The sequence below is a fragment of the Panthera leo genome, chromosome B2 (assembly GCF_018350215.1).
Source record: "Panthera leo isolate Ple1 chromosome B2, P.leo_Ple1_pat1.1, whole genome shotgun sequence".
NCBI classification, from domain to species: domain Eukaryota; kingdom Metazoa; phylum Chordata; class Mammalia; order Carnivora; family Felidae; genus Panthera; species Panthera leo.
The window spans coordinates 47199742-47227577 of NC_056683.1; the positions used below are offsets into that span (position 1 = coordinate 47199742).

The 27836-nt window shown below is 35.8% G+C and overlaps 1 protein-coding gene across 1 annotated transcript; it reads right to left on the minus strand.

Annotated features, from left to right (window-relative positions):
* Positions 1–3515: 3515 nt before the first annotated feature.
* Positions 3516–27494, minus strand: CRISP1 (cysteine rich secretory protein 1). The gene is made up of 7 exons (XM_042937315.1): positions 27429–27494; positions 20807–20935; positions 16094–16184; positions 14863–15011; positions 11512–11609; positions 9216–9304; positions 3516–3643 (listed from the first exon to the last, which is right to left on the minus strand). The coding sequence occupies exons 1-7, from the start codon at positions 27492–27494 to the stop codon at positions 3516–3518; spliced, it is 750 nt and encodes a 249-aa protein (XP_042793249.1).
* Between the last annotated feature and the right edge of the window lie 342 nt (positions 27495–27836).

Here is a 27836-nt window from a genome sequence, read left to right on the forward strand (position 1 = left end):
CTAGATAAGGTCTAGCTAAAGGAAAGACAAAGAATGAGAATATGTTTCTTTGTGTATACAGCATTGTGTAGGACCAAGGAGAATTTTTAGACAGATTATGAAGGGGACAAGGAAAACTCATTCTAACAGCCTTATCAGAAACATCTCTGAAGAATATATATACTACAAAAAATGGCCAGGTGACACCAAGTTTCTTACAAATTAGAGACCTAAACAGTACATGCTTATTCTCTGTCCCTCATCTAGCCCTGGAGATGACAGAAAAGAGACAGGAATTTTGAGAGTCCTTTTTTTTTTTTCAGTTTTAAAATGGATGCAATGTTTATGGACCATAGGATGTTTGCATCCTTTTGTTTTCTGAGGGGGCACGAAGACATGGCCTCAGTTCTAGAAGTTGAAAGACCAAGAAGAGGAGATGGGCTGCTGTATAGGATAGTCACATTGTTTCTCTCTCCCTCATGCCCTGATAAGGTCAAGCCAGTGACTGAGAAAGGAAGGGCTTAATTGGGGTAGCAGTTGGAAGGGGTGTGAAATTTGATGAAATAAGTACTAAGTACGCCTGGAATTTAGGTTAGAATAGTCAGCAAGGTGCCAAATGAAAGGAAATTGCAAAATTTAAGTTGGAAGAAGAAACTTGTTCCCTAATGATGAGTGTCCTAGAGATAGATTCTAAATATGTGTTACTCATCCTTTGCCAGTTACAGAGTAATGTTCAGTGTTAAGACACTGCTGGGGGCAGGTAGAGTGGAGAGCCAAGTACCTAGAACCACAAATATACTTAGTTCTAGCAGACTCTAGTCCTTTTTAATTAAAAGGGTTTCAGCCAGGAACAGAAGTTGCAAAATAGAGCTGCAGTGATGTTATCTTGAGGATGGGAAGTGTGCATTTTGGGGGATAAAGGGTAAGGAGCAGATGACCATTGACAGTAAAATAAAGCCTCTCAGAACTAATGTCTTTTTCCAACACCCCAAACACACCATGAAAAAATGGAAGACAAAGCCCTATCTGATCTTTGCAGACTTAACTACCCAAACTAAGAAATATGGGGAAATTTTCAGTATATCAAAGTTATCTTCTGATGTTGTGAGAGAAAGATAACAACAGAGCATTTGCCAAAGGAAGCTGAATTATTAAAAAGTCAATACACATTTGAAATAAACACAAATGTCATTATAGAAAAATACACAATGAAAATGTAAATGATCAAATGTTTATAAATCATAACCATTCGGAAATATTGGAAATTAAAAAAAAATAGTTGAGATGAAAAACTCAAAAGGAAAGATTGCAAAATCAATGAGATACAAATGTAGGTAAAGTATAAATTAGTAAGAAAAAACATTGGTGGAGAAATTGCTTATGTATTGGAACATCTTTTTTGATTGCTGACTTTTTATCTAGTTTCTGTGCTGAACTATCTAATATAGTTAAATATAAATTTTAATAGAAAAAATATAAAAGTAACTCAAGTGATATTTTTTTGAAAATTTAGAAAAATCATTGTCATAGTCTTTTTTTTAAAGTTTGTCTATTTATTTTTGAGAGAGAGAGAGAGAGAGAGAGCAAGAGAACACGAGTGGGGGGAGGGGCAGAGAGAGGGAGAGACAGAATCCAAGCAGGCTCTGTGCTGACAGCACAGAGCCCCATGCGGAGCTCCAACTCATGAACCATGAGATCATAACCTGAGCCAAAATCAAGAGTCAGCACTTAACCGACTGAGCCACCCAGGTGCCCCCATTGTCATAGTCTTTATCATCTTTGTTAATTCTTTGTTAAGTATTCCCAGCATATTATAAATATTCCTTAATATACTGGGAAATTGGAGAGAGTTACAGGCTGATCTAAGAATATGAGACATACCACATCCCCACTATTATTCAGTGGTTCAGGATATATGATCCCTAAACTGTCCAGGGATCTCTGGGCTCTCACCAGTGAAGGAACAATGATGCCCTTTCCTATTAGAGAAAACATGATTATGAAAATGCTGTCCAAACTGCTTAATCCTTGAGAACATTTTGAAAATTCACAGTGACCCCTAATTTGGACCAGTTGTCAGTCTGCACATCTTGGACTGTTCTATTATACATGTCTCCATACAAAACTGCATAGAACCCAATTTTTATTGTAGAGCTCTTATAATTGAGAATCAGGGCTGTGTTGTCTTTGCTCATGGCATCAAATAAGTCATTCAGTCTGGCTTTTCTTTAGGTTTCCCTGTAATCAGATCAACTTTTGTGCCCATTTGCTCTCCACCGTGAATCCAACAATCTAATCAGACTTGTCCTCAATACTGCTCTTTACTAGCTTTGCTTCACAGATCTTGTGGACATGCCTCAGTATTACATGTGCACACGTGTGTGTGCATACACACACACATACACACACATGCAGTTTTAATGGAACAGTGTGTTCCAGCTTTTGAGTCCAATCATGAGAGTGACTCTGAAGTTACCCTGAGATTTCTTTCCATGTGTAAGTGTGTTGCTGTGTGCACAAACACTCCTGATAAGCTCTGGTCATGGGAGTGATGTTGGGAAGTATTCAAAAAGTTGCATCATAATTTGTGTTACATTTCCTTATAGATATTCAGCATATGAAGTTCATTGGGGGTCACACAAACAATTCTCATCCTCAAAGTAACTTGGTTTCTACTGCCTCTTTCTTACACATGATATGACCAATGATGAAAACCTAGAGAATTTTCTTTTATATAAACTTGTAGAAAGAAAGATCATATCTATGGGGGGAAAAAAGAACAAACTGAAACTGAAAACAAAACACCAGGTGCTGGGATCTCTGTGTGGTCATACACTTTAGCAGGTTTCTTTAGTGTTGAGATTCACTAATATTTATGTCTGCATTTGAAATAAGGGAGACAATATCCTCTATAGATGTATTATATTTTGTATATAATCAGTGCTGAATATATATTTTGTTAAATTAAGGAAAACAATTCCACCCCTGCTTTACAAATGTAGATATCAAACAATAAGACATTTAAATCACTTCCAATTAAGCAATTTGCCTTGTAAGTAATAAGACTGGACTCTTCGATTGCTTTGTGAATTATTTTAATCATCAATTTAAAATAGAAGTAAAGTTAAGATATAAAGAATTACAGTGCATGTTAGTTGGGCAGGAAAGACAAACATTGAGGAGGTAGCAGGGGAAGGAGTTAATAGCAAAAAGACAAAGTTATTGTCAAGGGGCCAGTTATACCATGAGTTGAATTTTGTCAACCTGAGAACTACAGGTCACATGATTTAAACGTGGGCAGGTGTTGGGCTGGACGCTTCACTTCTGTAGTAAGGAACTTTAAACCAGTGTTGGATCAGGACAGGAGTGGGTGGCATTGATGTAAATCTACTGATGCCTGTATGTGCTTAGTAAAGCTTAGGGTCTCACATGTAATTAAAACCAAATGAAACTCAGCAAAAGCTACAGAAGCAAAGTAAGGTAGAAGGTGTAATCCAGCAGACATTTTCTAACAGCACATTATAGTTGCAAATATATTATTTTATCTCCGTGTCACACAGACAACTAGCTTTGCAGAACTGTTGAACCCACTGGCGGCTGCATCCAAAACTACGTTTTTGTATCTTACAGTTATTGTATTCATCATAGTAGAGGCAGGGGTTAGCTGGAAGGACAAAGCATGTTTACACCGTGTTATCTCAAACATTCACCATCACTGAGGAAACAGATAAACTTCTCAAACACATAAATGAAATTATCCACACCCCGCATGTCCAAGGCCTCTGGAAATCACCAATCTTTTCTCTGCATCTGTGTGTTTGGTTTTTTAGATTCCACATGTAAGTGAGATCATATGGTATTTGTCTTTCTATATCTGACTTATTCACTTAGAATATGCCTTCAAGATCCATCCCTGTTGCTGTAAATGATAAGACTTCCATTTGTTTTATAGCTGAACAGTATACATAGTGTATACACGCACACACACACACACACACACAGATACACAGTATACTATACATAGTATATACTACACTATATACAGAGAATATATATATATATATATACATACGTACACATACATATATACATATGTACACATATATACAGATATATGTATATATGTACACATATATACAGATATATGTGTATATATATATATATATATATATATATATATATATGTATATACACACACACACCATATTTTCTCTATCCATTCATCTGTCAATGGACACTTAGGTTGTTTCCATGCCTTAGCTATTATAGGTAATGCTTCAAAGAACATAGAGGTGTAAATATCTTCTTGAGTTAATGTTTTTGGTTTCTTTTAGATAAATATCCAGAAGTAGAATTGCTAGATCATATGTTAATTATACTTTTTAATATTTTGAGGAGCCTCCATACCATTTGCCATAGTGACTACACCCATTTACATTCCCTTTAACTTCACAGAACGGTTTGTTATTTGCCACACCCTTGCCAACATTTATTATCTCTTGTCTTTTTTATGAGAGCCATTCTAACAGGTATGCATTATATCCCTGCATTTCCCTGGGGAAATGATGTGATGTTAAATACTTTTTCATGTACATGTTGGCCATATGGACATCTTTGGAAAAATGTCAATTTAGTTCCTCTGCCAATGTTTTAATTGGATTTTTTAATTTAGCTTTCTAATTTCTTTATGTATTTTGGAGATTAACTTCTTATCAGACATATGATTTGAAAGTTTTTCCCCCATTCAATAGGTTGTCTTTTCATTTTGTTAATGCATTTCCTTGTTTTGCAGAAGCTTTTTAGTTTGATGCAGTCCCACTTGTTTATTTTTGCTTTTGTTATTTTTGCTTTCAGTGTCAAATCCGAACAATCATTACCAAGATTGATGTTGAGGAGTTTGCCCCCATGTTTTCTTCTAGGAGTTTTATGGTTTCAGGTTTAATGTTCAAATCTTTAATCCATTTTGAGTTGATTTTTGTGTTCAGTGTAAAATATGGGTCCTGTTCCATTCTTTTGCCTATGACTGCCTGGTTTTCCCAACACCATTTATTGAAGAGACTGTCTGTTCCCTTTGCATGTATTTGGCTTCTTTGTTGTAAATTAATCAACCATGTATGAGTTGGATTATTCCTGGGCTCTCCATTCTGTTGCATTGATCTATGTGTCAGTTTTTATACTAATACCATGCTGTTTTGATTACTATATGTAGCTTTGTAATATAGTTTGAAACCAGGGAATTTGATACCATAGCTTTATTCTTTTGTCTCAAGATTGCTTTGGCTAGTTGGAGTCATTTGTGGTTTCATGTAAGTTTTAGGATTATTTGTTCTAATTCTATTAAAAATACCTTTGAAGGGGCACCTGGGTGGCTCAGTCAGTTAAGCAACCCATGTTGGCTCAGGTCATGATATCACAATTCGTGGGTTTGAGCCCCACATTCAGCTCTGTGCTGACAGTGTTGAGGACCCTGCCTGGGATTCTCTCTCTCTCCCTCTCTCTCTGCCCCACCCCTATGCACACTCTCTCTCTCTCACTTTCTCCCTCATTCTCTCTCTCAAAATAAATAAATAAATTAAAAAAAATACCATTGGGATTTTGATAAGAATTGCACTGAATCTATAGGTAGCTTTGGGTCGTATGGGAATTTTAAAAATATATTAATTCTTCTAATCTATGAACATGGAATATATTTATTTATTTGTACCTTTTTCAGTATATTTCATCAATGTCTTAAAATTTTTGATATATAGATCTTTCATCTCCTTGATTAAATTTATTCTTAGGTGTTTTTTCTTTTTGATGCAATTGTTTTTTTTAATTTCTTTTTCTGATAGTTTGTTGGTAGTGTACTTAAAATAATGGATTTTTGTATATTGATTTTGTATTCTGCAATTTTAATGAATTCACTTATTAATTTCAACAGTTTTCTGGTGGAGTCTTTCTGGTTTTCTATACATACTGTCATGTCATCAGATAGAGACTGTTTAACTTCTGCTTTCTGATTTTAATTATTTGTATTTCTTTTCTTGCCAAATTACTCTGATTAGGACTTACAGTACTATGTTGAGTTAAAGTGGTAAGAGTATTCATTCTTCTCTTATTCATGGTCTTAGAGGAAAAACTTTTCACCACTGAATATAATACTTTTTGTGGGCTTGTCATATCTGGCCTTTATAATGTCGAGGTAAGTTCCCTGTATACCCAGTTTGAGATTTTTTATCATGAAAGAATGTCAAATTTTGTCAAATGCTTTTTTTGCATCTATTGAGATGGCTATATGATTTTTATTTTTAATTTTTTGGTGTGGTATATCACATTGTCTGATTTGTGGATGGTGAGTCATTCTTGTATCCATATAATAAACTCCACTTGATTGTGGTGTATGGTATTTTCAGTGTATTGTTGCAATTGTTTTGCTAAAGTTTGTTGCTCTTTTTGCATCTATGTTCATCAGATATATTGGACTGTAATTTTTTTTTTTTTTACTGCAGTGTTCTTACCTGATATTAGTATCATGGTAATGGTAGCCTCATAAAATGAGTTTGGAAGAGTTTTAGAAGTATTGGTATTAGTTATTTAAATGTTTGGTAGAATTCACTGGTAAAGACATCTGGTCTCTAGCTTTTCTAAGTTGGGAGGTTTTTTATTATTGATTCAATCTACTTCCTAGTACTTTGTTCACAGTTTCTACTTATTCATAGAACATAATTATATTCACAGAATATAATTATTCTGTCATTCAGTCTTGGTGGGGTCATGTTTATTTATTCATAATTTAGTCTTTGTAAGTTGTATGTTTCTAGGAATTTATCCATTTCTTCAAATTAGTTGTTTAATTTGTTGCCATACAGTTGTGCATAGCATTCTTATGTTCTTTTTGGTTTGTGTGGTATATGTCTCTTCTTTATAATGTCTCTAATTTATAATGTCTCTTCTTTAATTTATAATGTCTCAGTTATAATGTCTCTTCTTTAATTTCTATTTTTAATTATTTGAGTCCTCTATTTTCTTCTTTTCCTTCCTCCTCCTCCCCCTCCTCCCCCTCCTCCCCTCCCTCCCTCCCTTCCTCCTCCTCCTCCTCCTTCTTCTTCTTCTTCTTCTTCTTCTTCTTCTTCTTCTTCTTCTTCTTCTTCTTCTGTGTGACTAAAGCTAAAGATTTTTCTGGGTTATCTTTAACAAAACAGCTCTTTCATTGATCTTTTCCATTGTCTTTTTAGTCTCTATTTTATTTATTACTACTCTGATTTTTGTTATTTTCTTCCTTCTGCTAACTTTGAGCTTAGTTTGTTCTTTCTGTAATTGAGGAATAAAGTAAAGTTGTTTTGAGCTCTTTTTTAGCTGTTGTTAATAGAGGTATTTATTGTTATGAATTTCCCTCTTAGAACTAACTGCTTTTACTACTGTTATATACACTATATTAATTTATATAACTTCCCTATTTTATAAGCATGAATTTTGCTTTTATAAAATTTATTTGAATTACACTAAGTTGATTATACCTACATATCCAGGTCTTTATATTTTTAGGTTTGTTTTCATTCCAGGGTGGCCCAATTTTAGATATCTATCTTTCTTCAATATTTCATATCTTCTCATGCGTCTGTAGGTGATCAAAGGGTTTAAGATATGCATCTTCTATGTCATAGATTTAACCTTCTTAAGTAATACTTTCTCTTTCCTACTCTCATTTTACTTCTCTGGCATTTTTTTTTCCACTATAGACATTGCTTTTATATTTTGGATTAAGAAAATGTACCCCATTCACCAAACATAGATAATTAGTAGATATTTTCTTTCTCAAACAACATTTCTTTCCAGAAATGTGGTGTAAAAAGTGAAGTTGAAAGTGAAACAAAAGGAAGAAAAAGAAAGAATAAAGGAAAACGAGAAAGAGAATATCTATCTATCTATCATGTATCTATCGAGAGAGAGAGAATTTGAGAGAGATAAAAAGAATCCATTTTGCTTACTTTAAAAGTAAATAGGGGCACCTATGTGGCTCAGTTGGTTAAGTGTCTGACTCTTGGTTTCTGCTCTGGTCATGATCTCATGGTTTATGAGTTTTAGCCCTATGTCAGGCTCTGTGCTGACAGTGCGGAGCCTGGTTGGGATTCTCTCTCTCACCTTCTCTCTGTCCCTCCCCTGCTCACACACTCTCTCTTTCTCTCAAAATAAATAAATTAACTTTAAAAGAATTAATAAAAGTAAACAGAATGACTTTGTCAGGTGTAGGAAAATAAGTCTTCTGGCTTTCCAAGTCTGAAGTTAAAAGATTTTTTTTTCTGGGTTAGTTATTTCTCTATGAACTTATTGAAAATTTTCTTATCAACATTATCCTCAGGGATTAAGGAATTGTTTTCAGAAGGCTCTAGAAAAAGGAACTTTGCCATCTAAAAGAACTTTTGCTATCTAATTGGATGCCATTTAGTGAATACACATTGTAGGTAAGGTTTATTTAAGAATTAAAAGGAAGTAGGGGCACCTGGGTGGCTCAGTTGGTTAAGTGGCCAACTTCGGCTCAGGTCATGATCTTGTGGTTCACAAGTTCGAGCCCTGCATTGGGCTCTGTGCTGACAGCTAGAGCCTGGAGACTGCTTCAGATTCTGTATCTCCCTGTCTCTGCCCCTCTCCCTGTTCATGCTCCATCTCTCTCTCTCTTTCTAAAAAAATAAATAAATAAACATTAAAAATTAAAAAAAAAAAAAGAAAGAAAAGGAAGTATTGTAAGGGGACAGTGTGACTATCGTCTAATATCTTCTGATGTGTCAGTAGGAACATAGAAGAATAAAGATCACTCAGTAAGAAATTACCTGCCCTAATAAGTGGTCAGGCAGGTAGGGGAGTTATGGAGTAGCAAGAAAGCTGAGAACGCTGGTATCCTGAAAGAGTATGTCTAATTCCAAGGCTGCAATGAGAGAACCCAGAAACTTTTTTATAGAGCACAGAAAAATTTATGCTTCTATTTACATCTTATCCAGGTTTCCCCTATTAGGGTCATTAACTTTAGGGTGGGAACTTGAGTTTAGGCCTAGACATTCTAATTTCCATTCCAATAGATTTAATCAATCATCTTCTTGGTCACTCTGGGAGAGCGATCTTTGGGAATATTGATCTTTCCTGTGAGATGGTTCAGATAAAAGTTATAGAAAAGTGCAATATTGTCAAATGCTTAATTTTAAGGGCACATGGCTCCTGGGTCAACAGTCTACATTAAGCAAACTGAATGTAAAACTTACTACAAAGTTTATTTTCACAGTCATTTGGACAGTCTTCACATGGATTTCCCACATTATAAGGTTCATTCCTTTTGGCAAGATCATTGCCCCTTAAAAACAGAATAAAGAAAAAATTGATGTAATAAAATTGATGTTTGAACAATGCATATAAAAGTTTACTTACTTTTTCTAATAAACTTTGCAAACAGTTTTTGAAAACCACTTCTAGATAATGATTATAGTATTTAAGATCGGTTTAAGATTTCTAGATTTACAATGATGAAAATTTATCTTCTTGAATGTATAACAGGTAACTGTGGGGTCCCAAGAATGTTTTCAGACAATTTACACCTATTTGGACAGTCAAGTTCTAACAGGATTGGGGCCTATGAACAGTCAAATCTTACCAAGCAGAAGAGCTTTAGAATCACTTATAATAGGTCATTTTTCTTTATTTATACTCATAAGGACTTGGTGAATAGTCATGTAAAAGAGGATGTTAAGAAAATTTTGAGTATAATTGGAGATATTCGAACTTCATCTTGCATGATGTCATGAAAAACTTGATACATGTTGCTGCTTGTGTAGAAACACAGGGAGCATTGTAAAAGATGAAAGTCCCTCAGTATGGCTAAATCTAAAGTGACAGAGTTGGGGGAGAGAGAGTAGAGAGAGTCTCTAGCTCTAAGCTAATATGAAATTCAGAGAAGACAGTCTTACCTGTCTAAAAAAAAAAAAACAACAAAAACAAAACATTGTAGATGATGGCCAATTCTTAATATGCTTGGAAAATAAAATAAATGTTCAGCATTCTATTTGATAATTTCCCCCTTTGATATCTGAATTGTTAGAATTTCACTTTATTTCCTCCTACTTTTTTTTTAACTAAGCTTTGTTCCCAATGTGGTACTTGAACTCATGACCTTGAGATCAAGAGTCTCATGCTCTACCAACTGAGCCCTCTAAGCACCCCTAAATTTCACTTTATAAAAGAAAATTAGTACTTAATTTAAGAAGGGATTTTTGTCAGACAGTTGGGCTAATCTTTGCCATAGAAAATTATCCTACCACATCTCTGTATGTTTTACTTTTGTGTATTGTCAGAAATTCACTAGAAACCACCAGCCCCAGCAAAGATTTAGTACAATTTATGTGTTGTAGATGCAAAGAGATCTTACTGCCTTCAATACTAATTACATAGATAAAATCATAACAAATATTAACTACTAAAATAAAGAAATGATAAGACCAGAAAATAACTCATATAGAGCTATTTTATGAATATATCTATTGAATCTATACTGATATTGGAGACCTCATTTGAAGTATGAGTATGGTAGCATATTACCGGATAAATAGTTTTTGCTGATTTATATTGAACATCTTTTATTTTGCAACAAAAATGAGGGATAACAGTTAAACATCATGTAAACAGATATTTGTGGTAAACTATTGGGGGAATATATCCTGTTCTGAACAGTCTCTAATTTTTCATAATTACCACTGGAGCCATACAGTGTGCCCTCGTGGGATTCTGCAATCATTATCTGAAACTGATCTTACTCTATAACCCCAGTTGATAGGGCAAAGGAGTCCACTTATTCTTCACTGAAGCAATCATATTATCTCTTGTGGGACTTGTACTCATACCATGATAACATGGAAATTTAATTTCTAAAGAAAAGACATATACTGAGAGACTAAAAAGCTAACCATGAGAACACTTCAAATTTTGTTTGTTTACTCTTGATATTCCACTATATTTCTGCCCTTGCATTCTAAATATACTCTTGAATTGCTTAAGTAAATATTGTTTCTTTGCTTATGCTAATCAATAACACATAACAAGACTACTGGTAATAGCTTTGATTTTGGACATTCTACTAATGAGATATAAATTCATTTTAAAAATGTGATATAGGGGCATCTGGGTGACTCAGTCGGTTAAGTATCTGACTCTTGATTTCAGCTTAGGTCATGATCTTATAGTTCGTGAGTTTGAACCCCCCCATCAGTTTCTGCCTGACAGTGCAGGCTTTTTGGGATTCTCTCTCTCTCCCACGACTTTGGTCCCTCCCCAACTTGTGCACATTCTCTCTCTCACTCAAAATAAATAAATAAACTTTAAAATGAATATGATATAAATAAAAATACATGTGTGATATTTTAGGTATTGGCTAAATGACATTTTATCCCTAAAGTTCTGCTTAACTGAAGTGAAATATTTGTGTTTTCTTACGTAATGTTTGAGAAACTGGATTATGTAAGGAGGATATATTTCTAACAGCTATGTGAAACAAAACTGTATAATACATACTCATGACAATAGTGACAAACATAGAGATACTGAGTTGACATTCTTTTGGGGCATGATGAGATTCTACACCCAATGAGGTAAGAAGTGGCCCAAACTACCTGTAAAGACAAAGAGATGTTTTTAATTAATAATTTGATGTTTTGCTAAATGATTAAAATACGAATATTGTTACCCATGGCTTAAAATAAACATGTTTGCTTCCAGTATTCTTTGAGCATTACTTATTAGGAATTCATAGAAATAGCAAGATTTCCATGTGTCTGGACAACAAACATGCATATGCACACTTAGTGGCCATCCCTAATCCTGGCTCATTCCCTTATCAAATCTATGTGGACAATCAGTTAACATGATGAAGACTGCTTGGTGGTTATGTAAAAAATCAGGGATGTCTGGGTGGCTCAGTCGGTTGAGCGTCTGACTTCAGCTCAGGTCATGATCTCATAGTTCGTGGGTTTGAGCCCCGCATTGAGCTCTGTGCTGACAGCTCAGAGCCTGGAGCCTGCTTCAGATTCTGTATGTGTGTGTGTGTGTGTCTCTCTCTCTCTGCCCCTCTCCTGCTCATGCTCTGTCTCTCTCTCCCTCTCTCAAAAATAAATAAAGATTTAAAAAAAATCAAAGCATAGGAGGAAATTTACTTAATCATCAGGGAAAAGGCATAGTGTAGAGTTATGAATTGGACTTTGAAGCAAAATGACTCAAGTTCAAATTCTATCTCTACCACTTTCTGGTTGTATGGTATTTACCAATTTGATTTATATCTTGAAATTTTATTGTTTTTAAAGTGGGATATAATAATATCATTTTCTACATCATAGGTGCGTAGTGGGAATTAAACAATAAAATTTTTAAGTCTTTGGAAGAGTAAATATTATTATCTGAGTATGATGAAACTAAAGGTCTTATGATGTAAATAGTGGGTCTAGTCTACCTTTATCTGAAAGAAATAGAAGGCAGGAATTGATGTCACAAATTTGTCAGATTTTTAGCTCTCGGGGTGACCATTTTATTTTTATCCTCTGTTGATAAGGTAAATTATATGAATACATAGTCTAATGTTATAACATTCTTGGATTCCTAGCACATACCCTTTTTGTACAAGGGTATCAATCTTAAAATAAGAATTCTACTTGCTAATCTTTTATTTAGAATTTCTGCATTGTTATCTATAAGTGATTAAGTCTATGATTTTAAATAGGTAGATAGTCTTGAAAAAGCAGAACAAAGCTGGAAGTCTTATATTTGCCAATGAACAAAGCTGGAAGTCTTATATTTGCCAATATCAAACCTTACTATAAACAGTGGCACTGGCATAACAATAGACAGATAAACCTATGAACTGAAATAGACATTCCACATATAGATCTTCACATGTATGTTCTAATGATTTTCAAGAAGGGTGCCAAGACCATTCAAGGGGGACAAAAAAAGTGGGAAAAAACTAGATATCCACATACAAGCAAATGGAGAGTACCTTATACCATATAAAAAACTAACTTAAAATGGATCAAATACCTAAGTGTAAGAGTTAATATCATAAAAAACTCTTCGAAGGAAACACAAAGAAAAACCTTCATGATATTGAATTTTGCAGTGATTTCTTGAATGTGACACCAAAAGCACAGACAGAAAAGGAAAAAATAGATAAATTGGACTTTACCAAAATTAAAAATCTTTGTTCATTATAGCATACTATTATCAGAGTGAAAAGGCAGTCCACGTAATAGGAATTAATATTTGCAAATCCTATACCTGATAAAGGATAGATACCTAGAATATGTAAAGAACTCTTATAATTCAACAACAAGAAACCAAACAACCTGATTTAACCCAGCAGCTCTAATTAGAGATGGAATCTCTAAGGAATTAATTTACAAGTCATAAGTGTGGGACCATGATCCGATAGGATTTGTGTCCTTACAAGAGAAGGCACTAGAGGCACTAGAGTGCTAGCTCTGGTTCTTGTACTCTCTTTATTTCTCTCTTTCTCTCTCTCTCTCCACTCTGCCCCTCTCTCTGCAAGCATTAGCAGAGGAAAGGAAAGGAAACTCCATGCAAGGATATAGTGAAAAGAAGACAGGAAGAGAGCTCTCACAAACTATGCTGCAGAAGTTCACAGACTTTCAGCCTCCAGAATTATGAGAAAATAATTTCTGTTGTTTAATCCATCCAGCCTGTGATATTTGTAATGACAGCCCAAGCAGACCAATACAGTGTGTGGATGTGAAAAACCAGAAACTTCATTGCTGCTGGGATTGTGAAATAATGCAGTTATTGTGGAAGACAATATGCCAGCTCCTCAAATAATTAATTATACATAGAATTTCCATATGATCCAGCAACTCCACTTAGGGGTGCATACTCAAAAGAATTGAAAGCAGGATATGAATAAATATTTGAACTCCAATGTTCATACTAGTCTTATTCTCGACAGCCAAAATTGGAAACAACTTAAATACCCATCAGTGGACGAATGGATAAACAACCAGTGGTAAACAGATATGATGGAATATTATTCAGCCTTAAAAAGGAATAAAATTTTGACACATGCTACAACATGGATGGATGTCAAATGAGAACATAATGCTAAGTGAAATAAGGCAGACACAAAAGGACAAAATTTTTATGATTCCAGTTATATGAGGTACCTAGAGTACCTAGATTACCTAGAGTAATCAAATCCATAGATACAGAAAGTAGAAAGGTGATTGCCAGAGTCTGGACACAGAGGAAATGGGAAGTTGTTGTTTAACAGGTGCAGAGCTTTAGTTTGCGAAGATGAAAAGTTCTGAAGATATATAGTGGTGATTGCTGCATAAGAATTTGAATACAGTTAATGCTACCGAACATTAATGCTGCATAATTTAAAAGTAACTAAAATGACAAATTTTATAAAATATATACATATATTATATATGCATATATAGATAATTATTATGTGTCATATATGTATGTATACATAATATATGTGTATATAAATACTATTATATACATACAATTTTTTACAATAAAAATAAACTAGAAAGAAGAGGATTCTCTGTATTATAAGGTACTGTTATTTTCATTCTTTACAAATATCAGAAATGTAATATATAAGTGACACTGATGTTTTATGATTTTGTTAATTTCCAGAAAATCAAATGTATAAAAACGGAGACTAAGCAGTTAAGCAGCTTCTCCAAGCCAGCTATTGAGGGAATCATACTTCCTTGTGTTCCAAATGATAGCAGGAACTCAGTGGGTCAAGTGTAAATTTGCAGGAAAAGGTAGAATGATTTTCTCAGTCACCTATGTTCCACACATGCTTATAGTCATTTAAACAATGCATATATTTGCAAGTATGCAGGTTACCTGAGTATAATGCTCAATTGTTATGCCATTATCCATTGACGTCCATTCCCCATACTTGAAATATTTAGATTCGTTGTACCAGATTTCAATTACATTTGACCATGAGATAGCATAAGATGTCAAATGCATATTTTCTCCACAAAAAGTATCTGAAAGGGAGAAAAAAGTCTGTCATACTCTATGAAACCTGGAAATATAAGGACACTTTCCTCACTTCCATTTTACGAATGTTTCTCTTATCATCTAAGCAATGTCTTATAAAAAGAAAGCTGACTCAGCTGTATCTCTGCTGGCAATCATCTTTCCCACTGATGAGTGAATTTGTGGTACTTAGGTTTGGTGAGAAGTCAACAGTAGGAGATGATGTACAAGCTTGGAAATCAGCTCGACATTTCAGTCTCCAAGCTGATGGAGAAGGGTGAAACCAATCCAAGCAGCCTGTGGGTTGTAACAGGGCCTGTGACTTGCAAACAGCTACCCACAGGTATTCATTATGCAAGGACCATGAAATAAACATTTGCTCATTTAGCCATCCACTGGTGATGTAGGTTCTTGACCAAACATGGTATTCAGGAATTATCTACCTTTCTCTGAGACTCATATTGCTAATTCACAGGTCAACAATATTGGGCAAAGATGCCCAATAACCTGTAAATATGGAAGTTTCATTAGTATCTTTGAAATATTTTGTAACAAGCAAGTATTTCAAAAATGTTAATAATGTCTACTTGTGTAGGAAGTATTAATGGCTTTTCTGGAAACAAGCAATGATCCACCTAACATTTATGTCATGAGATGGACTCATTTTTAAGCACCTAAATTTGTTCACATGTACAGCCCAGTAGACTTGAATATAACTCACCTATCATCTGTATTAGTATTTCAAAGCCAAAGATATCCTTAATGCATTGTTGTGTGTAGCTGAAATAACTACATAGAATAGACAACTTCCAGCTATCCAGCTCTCCATCCAGTTATCACTGTATTACTCAACTATTCTATAATGTTGAGAGTTTTGATTCTTGTTTCTGATGATCAGAATCTGGAATTTGAAATTCTGAAATATCCAAGTTTAAAAATTGATAATAATAAAAGTGTAGTGGGCCACAATCTACTGCCATTTATGGGGCCCATATAATATACCAAAAGACTTAACTTACCCTTGCCAGGTTATTTAACAATCACCGATGACTTCTGAGTACCAAGGTGAGTCATGTAGACATATACCTACTTGTAATTCGCCTCCTGGGTGCGCTGCTCTCTCTTAATTCGCACTGTGTTGACAACATTCTGGCATTTTGTGCAGCTTCCTCACTCCAGTCCTACAGTGGAAGAGTAAAGTATAAGTGCTTGGTCTTATTGGTATTTCCATGATAATATTTTAGTTTATTGTTTCTAAAAAGCCAAGGTTAGCAATATCTTCAATTGTATAAGCTAACAATTTAAATAATATTATTAAATGTTCTGGTTAGAAGAGGAAGATGAAACTTTCAACTTACTACTTTAGCCCTTGAATTTACAAAATCAAAATTTGGTAGTAATGCTTAGATGTAGCATTTCTCTCTCAGAAGTATGAAAAAGTTTAAGTAAACGCTTTCTGCAAAACAGATCAGGGTTAGAACTCCATTCTGTTTTTTTTTTTTTTAAGTTTATTTATTTTTGAGAGAGAGAGAGAGAGAGAGAATGCAAGAAGGGGAGGGTCAGGGAGAGAGAGGGAGACACAGAATCTGAAGCAGGCTCTATGCTGACAGCTCAGAACCTGACATGGGGCTCGAACCCATGAACTGTGAAATCATAACCTGAGCTGAAGTTGGACAAATAACTGACTGAGCCACCCAGGCACCCCTCCATTCTGTTATTTGATAGTAGTTTTAACTCTGAAACATTATTTAATCTCTTTGAATATGTTTCTTCCTCTATAAAATGTGACCCTCAATGCCTAATAGCTTGTTCTAAAGTTTTAATGTAATAATTCATGCAATACAATTATGATATGACAAATCTTATACTATGTGCTCGGTAAATAAATGATGGCTATGTACAGTGTCACACATCTCCATCTAAAATGACAAATGATAATAAAAAATAGTAGCTAATACTACATGCCAGGATCTGTTGCCAATTCTGTATGTATATTCCCTTCTTTTGGCTCACAGAATCTCCACAAGAGAAGTACTAATATTATCCCCATTTGCAAATGGGGAAAATGAGGCACAGAGATGTTGCATAATTTCTCAGGATGACACAACCAATAAGGAACCAAAAAAGAAGTAGGATCCAGCTTATTATATCTTCAGAGTGTATGTTCTTAACTCTTAATGTGTGTCAACTGTGCTGAGTTGAAGAATTTTGTCAGGTGTATCTCCAAGTAAGTTGAAAGGCAGGAAGTCTATATCACCAGTTACGGGAAGTCTATATCACCAGTAACGGGACTCTGTGGCAAAATTCTCCCTAATACTCTAATCCTCACACGGTGTACATCCACTTAAAAGACTGTATCAATATCTTCATGCAACACATTATCAAGAAAAGTTGTAGACCTTGTTTTGTAATATAGACTGAGACATAAGTCATTCACTCACTCTTCAGAATAAGTTTTGTATGACACCTAACTGTAGGCCTTGATTGTTTCATGCAACAAAAGTTGTATTTTACTGGTGGATACATTTTAACTGAGGGAGTAGAGATGACACAACACATCCCATTAAGTCCCAGGATCTCCTGGCAGTGGGAATATCATCATTGCATGCACTAGTAATCTTGCCTACTATGACCAGGTTACCAAGTGATTAGGACTAGAAATCATCTGGATAATTTACAACTAGTTGCTTGTTGTGCATGTTGTGATGCACTAGCAGGTTGCTTTCTAAACAGAAGCACTTATTTCCTTGCAAGGTGGGAGTCCCGCCCACTCATAGCTCTCTTGTCTGTCCTTTCTAAAAATTGTCCTTATCCAGGAGCAAAATCACTTCCTGGAGGTAGTTTGTACCCAACAACTGGTAGATGTGGGAATTGTAAATGACAGGCCACCTCCCTCCAACTTAGGACAATTCAGAAGGGCCGTCCTAGCTGTACAGCTTCCTGAAAAATTAGCTGAAACCTCTGTCATGACAATGTCACAACCCAGCTTTTCTATATGCCCAATGCTGCTTCTCTCTCTACCTCCACAGGTAGGTGTCATTCTGGAGATTGTTCTCCAATAAACATCCTGTGTGCTAATCTCCGTCTGAGTATGCTTATCTTGTATAACTCTCTGAAACATTCATTACATACTATCTGTGGTTCAGATAGTCTGTAGTTCAGATTCTCTTTGCATATTCTCTCTAGAATATTACCTCTGATTAATGGTGGTAAGATACTCCTTTTGGAGGGGGGACTCATGGGTGGCTCAGTTGGTCAAGTATCTGATTCTGGATTTTGGCTGAGGTCATGATCTTACAGTTCATGGGTTCAAGCCATTTGTCGGGCTGACAGCACGGAACCTGCTTGGAATTTTCTCTCTTCCTCTCCCTCTGCCTCTCTCCTGTTCATACTCTCTCTCTCAAAATAAATAAACTTGAAAAAAAAGATACTCTTTTTTTGGGTGATGTATCCATGATTAAAATCACAAGTGAGTATTTATGGTTATTGCACCAAAGCTATGAATTCTGTCCTTAATACCTGATTCCATTTAATCAGCTTCTAACCTTATGTATGAAAACTTTTCTTTTTGGAAAACCTCCGCCTGGCAGTTATGACCAGCTCTTCAGCCCTGCTGTAACTCTATCAATTCCTTTCTTTCCATGTCCTATGTATTGTTTATGGGAACAATTCAACTCCCATATTTCCTTTAAAATATGATTCAGTTTGGGGCACCTGGGTGGCTCAGTCCATTAAGTGTCCAACTCTAGATTTTGGCTCAGGTCATGACCTCGAATCTCATGAGTTCAAGCGCTGCATTGGGCTCTGTGCTGGCAGTATGGAGTCTGCTTGGGATTCTCTTTCTCTGTCTGCCCCTCCCCATCTCTCTCTCTCTTCTCTCGAAGTAAATAAGTAAACTTTAAAAAAATAAAATAAAATATGATTCAGTTTTACTGGTGTGCTTAATTTATTGTCTTGATCTTTCATACCTTTATACTTTAGCACTTGAATATACTTATTCTTACATTGTGTTCTATTTCCTTTGTAGTTACCTTTAATTCATAATAAAAAAGTCTCTGAAATCAGAAGTTATATTTTCCATTTACTCTAAAATTTTTCTTTAGTACCTCCTAACTGTGTTTGCTTTCCTGGAAACCAAGAAGTTTGAACCCTGTTTGTCCTAAGGGAGGCGAATAGTTAAGAGCAGGTGCCTGGAGTTAGACCATTTGCATCTGAATCCTGACTTATCCAGTACTTATTACTTTGGATGTTAGCTAATTTCTCTGAGGTTCAGATCCATCATCTGCAAAATGGAGATGATAGTATAATCCACATCACAGAATTATTGATTTAAATGAATTAATGTAGGGGTGCATGGTGGCTCTTGATTTTGGCTCAGGTTGTGATCTCATGGTTTGTGAGATTGAGCCCCGTGTGTGGCTCAGTGCTGACAGGTGGAGCCTGCCTGGGATTCTCTCTCTCCCTCTCTCCCTCTCTCAAAATAAATAAACTTAAAATAAATAAATAAATAAATAAATAAATAAATAAATAAATAAATAAATGAGTTAATGTAATAAGGTTCTAAAAGAGTGCCTGTCAACAGTCAGCACAATATACATGTCAGTTACATCACTCACAATGCAAGACTGACTATGATAGCTACTGATTTTTATTGTTTTGTTTGAATAACACTTTTGATTCTAAGATGACCAAGAGATAAATTTCAAAATAATTTTTTTATTCACTTACTTTCCACCCTTTGTCATTTCCATGAGAAAGCTGTCCTTTAGAATCACCCTCCAGAGCCTGCACTATTTCTAACTCTTGTACCTTAGGTCCATCCAGGGTTAAAGGAATTAGGATAAAGTTGCCCAGAAACCTGAGGGATATTTCTGGGAGATAATCAATACAAGCCTAATCACCTGGTACATCTGAATTTGTTTGTTTTATAGCACTTAATCTGCTCACACAGCAGGTTTATAGTGGAAAGACCATTTGTCTTATCTTTTAAGGTGCAAGGGAACTGGGAACTAGATTTGTCAATATTTGTTTATCTGGCAGCACCCCCTGACTTAGAATCTGGACGTCTTGCTTCTCAGGTGAGTGTCTAGCCTCTGGGCTGCTCCCCAATGAAGACAGTTATGAAACGCCTCTCTCACTTAAAGCTCACTATGCTGACAATGCTGGCTGGCAGCATGAGCTTCAGCTGGGAGCTTGTAGTGGTCTCTACCCCAGACTTCCCCAAATCGGGATCTCAGACAGTGGGGCCCAGCAATCTGTGCTTTACCAAGTTGTTCAAGTAATTCTTAGCATGCTCAAGTTTATAAAGCACTGTCCCAGGGTATATTATGAATGGAGTTAGACTGTCTGAGTTGGAATTGTTGCTCTGTCATTTAATAACTGTGATTTTGGGAGAGGGCATCCAGGTAGCTCAGTTGGTTAAGCATCTGACTCTCGATCTTGGCTCAGATCATGATCTCATGGTTTGTGAGTTTGAGCCCCACATCAGACTCCATGCTGACAGTGTGGAGCCTGATTGGGATTCTATCTCCCTTCTCTCTCTGCCCTGCTCTGCTCACACACGCTCTCTCTCTCTCTCTCAAAATAAATAAATAAACTTTAAAACCAACCAAACAAAAAATCACTGGTTTGGGGAAAGTTACATACCTTCTCCATGCCTCTGTTTCTTTTGCTGCTCGGTCAAAGTTTTCTTTGGGAAGACCAAACTTTTAGTAGATTGCAAGTGAATAGAACTTAAGTAAAAGCTCAGTTAACACTATTACTACTACTGACATCATCGTCGCTGCTATTTAATTAATCTTACCATCTTCAGCATGTTGCTGGCTGATGGAATTACCCCTCTCCTGAGGCTGTTATGTACAGTAACGATTTCTTCTTGGACAGTTGCCAATTCAGTGAGGAGTGTGTTGTATGGAACTGGAGCTGGTTTTGCCTGTTACCAGAAAGCTATTAATTAGTGTCGATTCTTCCATGTGCAATTCGTCTTGTATAATAAATCACTGGCAGACCTACAGCAGTATGAATTTGTGGTTTATATTGAATAAATCACGATCTACAGCCTTTTAAAATTTACGATAGCTCAGGAGATTAGTATCCATTTCTCCTGTGCTATTTCTGTGGGTTTCTGAATGTCATCTGACATTTTATAAGTCTGTAGCATAATGCACTGAATGCTCTGTGATTCTTTTTTCCCCCCAGTTTATGATTGGTACTTTGGGCCATGTAAAAGCACTTTTTATCAGGCAATATGAATCACAGTGGAAGATATCTTGATTCCCTTCCTTGGCTCCTTCCCCACTCCATTTACTGTAGGTGTTTTCCTTGTTTCCCAAATAAACCACTTGCACTTGAATACAATGTTAAGGATGTGTCTAATCTAAGAGTTTCATTATTGAATACAAAGCCCCTGCTATCTCCAATTCAGAGTCTATATTTTTATCTAATGCAAATGAAAAAAACATTAATGTTTACATCTGTATGTGTACATATAAAGTAGAATGCAAATCAGCTACAATCTAGAATTCCTGACTGTTCTTTTAAGCTGTTTGCCTTTTATCCTTCAACTAACAAGAAAACTAAATGACCTTAATATTTTGTGTTAGCATTTGGGGAACCTGGGTGGCTTAGTCCGTTAAGCATCTGGCTCTTGATTGAAGCTCGGGTCATGATCCTCTCACAGTTTGTGGAATCGAGGACTACGTCTGGCTCTGTGCTGACAGCATGGAGCCTGTTTGGGATCCTCTCTCTCCCTCTCTCTGCCGCTACCCCACTCACACACTGTCTCTCTCAAAATAAATTAATAAACATGTTTTAAAAATTAAAAAAAAATATTTTAGGTTAGCATTAATTGCTAAGAAAAGCAGCTTCATTCGTGTGTATGTTATGTATCACATTTACTCATGCCTTTTACCAAAAAAAAGTGGCAAAACCTAGGTAGTATAATTTGAGTAGTATCTATTTATTGCTCAGCTACCACAGGGCTATAAGCAGAGTCTCTGAATGGATGAGATCCAACACCATACCTTATTCAAATAGAGTAGTTATTGTCATTTACTTTATGCCAACATAAAATGGTATGGGGGAAAGGCAAAAATATGAAATCCGGAGGACCCCTCTAGAGACTGTCCCCTGTGAACATCATTTTCAAAAACACATTCATGTGATGCTATTTTCCTTTATACTCCAGGTAGCTCTAGTCTAGACTACAGGAAAGGTGGGGAACCCACCGGAATCCCTTTACCATTTCCAAGATATAACTTCCCTTGCTCCTCTGAACTCTGCTCCACTGAAACTCATGACATATTGCTCTACCCTCTCATCACTGGCCGTTTACTCTCCTATGACAGTTTCCCTATTACTTCCTCTCATTCACAGAAATTGGGTCTCCTGAAACAAATTCATCCTGTCCACCCATTTCTTCAGTCAACTCAGGGACTGCTGCATTCACATGGATGACTCCAGCCACCTGATATCACAGGCCCCTTGAATTCTCCCTCTTCTAGATGGTTCCTCCAAGTGTCTTTAGTCTCCACCATGATGATCACAGTCTATATCTCATAATCACTGCCAAGTGCCATACCTCCCAAATCCCCTGGGCAAACTTTTCCCTGCCTCATCAGTTCCTGCTCTTCCAAGTTGCCAAGGTCAATCACTCTTTTCAACATACTCTAGCATTCTAGCTCATTCTTCATTTTCTCCATGTCCCCGCTCTTGAATTTTCTTTCTTTTCTACTCATGTACTCTTATTTCAACAACTCTCTTGCTAAAATATCGAATCTTTTCCCTGCCCATCATTATTTAGGAACACCCCCATTTTGGATGGGACCAAAAATTTCTTTGCCTGCATGGAGTCAGATGAGCATTGTCAGAAAAATATCCCACAAAATGACAGATATTGGTGTCATCCCAAATCAGGATTTCTAATCTCAAATTGCTCGTTAATTTTTCTCATCAATTCTATTAATTTACCTCGTTAACTCACTTTGTCTTTTTCCACAATGTTATTGTAGAACTTGTGCACTCTACCTCAGTAACATTTACTTCTCTCAGCAGATTGTGATATGTCCTAGTTTCCTCAATAAAGAGACAATATCTGATGATAGCTGTTTTAGGTTCTCTTGGCCAGTCTACCAATCTACCTATATCTGTTCTCATTCTTTCCCCCTTACCTTTTGTGGTACTACTGAACAGGTCATACTTTGTTGTTGTTGTTGTTGTTGTTGTTTGTTGTTGTTGTTGTTTTTAAACTATTTTATTGAGGTATAATTGACAGTGAAAGCTATACACGTTTAATGTATACAATTCAAGGAGTTTGGGTAAGTATACACTTGTGAAACCATCAAGACCATAAACAAAAACAAAAGACCATACATAACAATCACCTCTCAAAGTTTCCCCCTGCCCCCTTTATTATAACTATTGTTATTATTTTGTGTATATTGTAAAAACATGTAACTTAAGACTTACCCTCCTGGCAAATTTAAAACTGGATATCCACATGCAAAAGAATGAAATTAGATCCTTATACCATACATAAAAATCAACTCAAAATTGATTAAAGACTTAAATGTAAGACCTGAAATCAGAAAACTCCTAGAAGAAAACATAAGTATAAAGTTCCTTGACATTTGCCTTGGCAAGCACAGACAATAAAAGTAAAAATAAACAAGTGGGACTATATCAAACTAAAAAGCTTCTGCACAGAAAGAATTGTTTCCTTAACAATCAACAAAATGAAAAGACAATTTAATGAATGGGAGAAAATATTTTAAGCTATATACCTGATAAGGGGTTAATATCCAAAATATATAAAAACTCATATAACCCAATAGCAAAAACAAAACAAATAACCTGATTAAAAAAATACACAAAGGACCTAAACAGACATTTTTCCAAAAAAGACATATAAATGGTCTACGGGGTATATGAAAATGTACTTAACCTCATTGATCATCAGGGAAATAAAGGTGAAAACCACAATAAGATATCACCTCAGCTATTAGGTGAACTATTGTTAAAAAAAAGACTTCAAATGTTGCAAGGATGTGGAGAAAATGGAATCCTGATACACTGTTGGTGGAAATGTAAAATGGTAGAGCCGTTATGGAAAATAGTATAACAGTTCCTCAAAAAATGAAAAAAAGTCATTCTTTCAAAAGCTATTTGTCCCCAGTGTTATTTACTCCATTCTCTTCCACATTTTCTCAAATTTCACATTACTCATTATCTTTCCAGTATATCTTCTACCATTCTTTTGTCTTGGTCCTTCCCACTGGCATTTACTCATGATCATGTTGCTGGTAACTTAAACAAACAAAACTTTGCATTTATTCCACTTCCCCACTCAATCACTGTACTTTCCACTTTCCTTCCCTATCGCAATTTCTGAAAATGTTGCCCATACTGGCTGTCTGTAATTTCCCACCCTCCAGTAATACAGTCTGCATTCACCCTTCCCCCACTTATTCCAGGAAAACAAAAGTTCTATAGTAGGAGTAATATACCCCGTCTCAAGCCCCTCTTCCTTTCCCTGGAATTAAACAATGTCTGGAGAAATTTCTGGTTGTCATGACTGGGTTGGGGCGAGTACTCTGCCATTTTGTAGATACAAGTCCGTGATTTTGCTAAACATCCTGAAAGTTTCAGGACAGACTCCCCTGACAAAAAATTATTCCATACAAAATGCCAGTAGTTCTGAAGTTGAGATATTTTGTTTTGAAACAGCTCCTATTAAGGTCACCAACAAGCTTAATTTGTAAGTTCAATATTCTTGTAATGTCTTCATTCTACTCGATCTATTGGCTGCTAACTCCTCTGACTAAGCTCTCAGTGTAGAAATAGTCTTTCTCTCCATGTAAGGGACAACACATTCTCTTCCTTTTTTCTCCTACCTCTCAGATTTCTCTTTCCTCACCTGGACTGACTATGGCTATAGCCTGACCTCCTACTGGCCTCCCAGCCTTCAAATACATACCAACCCCCCTACACTCTCCTTCCAACCCCTCTATCCAGTCTTCCACAATCCATTCTGCAGGAATCTACCAGAGTAAATATTTCACAACACTGACACAATGGGTCTCTTTCCTGTTAAGTCTTTCAACAATTTCTTAGAAAGAAAAACTAAATCTTTTATAAGGTCTATGAAGATCTTGCTGACTTCTCAGCCTCTACTTAAGACATGCTCCCCTACTTTTATCTGCTTTTGTCTCAGTGATTTTGTTTTAATTATTGTAATGTGCCAGCTTCTGTTCTGCCTCAGAGTATTAGTCCAAGCCTGTCGCTTTGTTAGTATCCTCTTTTGGCTTGCTCTACTAGGTGATGACAATTAACCCTTCAGATATGGGTCTACCACCGCCTCATTCCAAGAGAAGTCTCGAATTACCTCAGACAAGATCAGATCTCCTTATTACCTGATCACGATTTCCTGTACTTTTCCTACAAAGATCTTTTTGTGTAACATCTACTAGATTCTCACAGAAAACTATATCTCAGTAAAAAGTGATTTTTGTCCAAGTAGATGCCTACTATCTCAGTAAACTCTAACATTGAAGGGGAGTTTAAAATAAGATTCAAGCCTGGTAGTCTATTTGGTCTCTACTTGGAGTCTAAAAAGGGAATATATCATATTGTTTATTTTCATTGGACAAAGAGGAACAGTTTGTTTTTTACTTCAACTAGGCTTAATGTTTAAATTTTATGTAATGAATTTGTGTTTGGGGCTTAATTTGTTTTATGGTTTTTTTTTGTTTTTTTTTTTCATTTAAAATTCTTAAGCCTTGGAACACCTGGGTTGCTCAGTCCATTAAGCATCCTAGTCTTGATTTTGACTCAGATCATGATCTCACAGTTTGTGAGTTTGAGCCCCAAGTCAGGCTCCTCACTCTCTGAATGGAACTTGCTTGGGATTCTGTCTCTCCCTCTCTCTGTGTCCCTTCCCTGCTCTCTCTCTCTTTCTGTCAAAATAAATAAATAAACTTAAAAAAATTCTTAATTTTTTAATTTTGCCTTAGTTTTCTGAGCAAATTTTCTGTAAAATTACATGCAAATATTCCAATAATTATCTTTCTATAGAATGTATACATGTTGTTTTATCAATGCCTTCAACCCTTTCATATTTTTCCTTTGTATTGTCGGTCAGTAAATGGACTAGGCTCTGGTTGCCTTGACGGAAAAGGGTTTTACTTACCTGCTTTTTGATCTGGGCTTTTGACTTTGATACTGATTCCTTCTTTCACATGGCAGCCTGAGCCAGGGAGTCTCCTAGAACGTGAGCTAAATGACCTAGTGACCTAGACTAGACCAGACAAACCCAGACTATGCTTTAAAGGCAAAGGTAGCATTCTTGCTGCCTTTCTTCTTTCCCTCTGATGGAGGCTATGTTTAGGTTTTCCTTACTTTGAAGTGTGAATATCCCCCCTTCATACTGTGGAAGTAAAATGGGAAGATAATCAAAGAGAAGGAAGGAGAACTCTTCTTTAAGACTCTACTTCCAATTTACTGGAGCATTATTGAGTATTAGACAAGAGGTCTACCTGGTTTCTCTTTGTGGAAGAGGTGTGAATAATAAGACCCAAATCAGCACCCCAATAGTCTGATGTATATAGATTTTTTTCATTTATAAAATTAGATTCCTTCCAATCTTGACTTCTCCGAGCTAGCCCATGAAATCATAGAAATCACTCATATGTGTGCTCATCATAAAAATATTCTGGGTAGGTTAAAAAACGTAATTTTTAAAATATAAATGAGGCTATATAGAGATACATATTATTGGGTGATCATAAAATCCTAAGGCCCTATACCTTATACCATTGAATGTTTTGTTTTTATTTTGTAATATTGAAGTTATTGCCTTTAATAAGTAGTAGGATGCAGACCTCATATATTGACTCCATTGCTTACAGTTCCTCACACTTCTCTTCTTGCTGTTCACACCTTTCATTTTATATTTAATTTTGATATGTTTAATTCTTGTTATAGTCACAAATCAAATAGTTCAATTGGGATATGGAAATACTTACTTTTTCTGGGTTAAACAAAATCCAAACAATTTTTTTTCCCATTTAGTCATAGAAAATGCATGGATTGGCTATATGCTCTACATTCTCAGCTTTTTTAATCATCCAGAGGGGCTGTAAATGAAATTGGCATGGACCCATGGAGCTAAACTGGTTAGGTTTACTTTCAAGCTCTGCCACTTGCCAGTATTCTGACATTGGCCACATGACTTCACCTCCCTATGCTTTGGTTCTTTTCCCTGCAATATGAAATTAAGAGTGGTACTTGCATGCTAGAGTCTATGGTGAGGCAGAGGTGAGTAAAGGGCATAGCATCCACACAACAATGTCTATAATGAAATGAGTTTTACAGGAGGAGCTCTTATCCTTTCCTGGAAAGTAATTATGAAACATATAATCCTCACATACTCTTACAATCAAAATAGTCAGGAAACCAGCAGTGGCAGCCAAATACAATAAGTGTTTCATTGTCATCCCTGAAAAGAAAACATAAATTTAGGTTATTGTCAACTCCTAAAATAATGTGTTATAATAAAGCTTTTTTCAAACCACTTCTGCAGTACATTTGCATTTTCTGCAAAAAGAGACCTGTAGGATCAGAACAAAATTGAATATGTTAGTCGGTGGAACCAACAGAGGAGAACAGAACTGTGATTTGAAGCATGGTAGATTTCATGTCTTAATCCCCTGAACCTTTGAATATGTTACATTACATGACAAAAGAGAATTAAGGTAGCAGATGGATTCAAACTGCTAATCAGCTGACTTTAAAGTAAGGAGATTATCCTGGACTATCCGTGTGAGCTCATAAGGGTA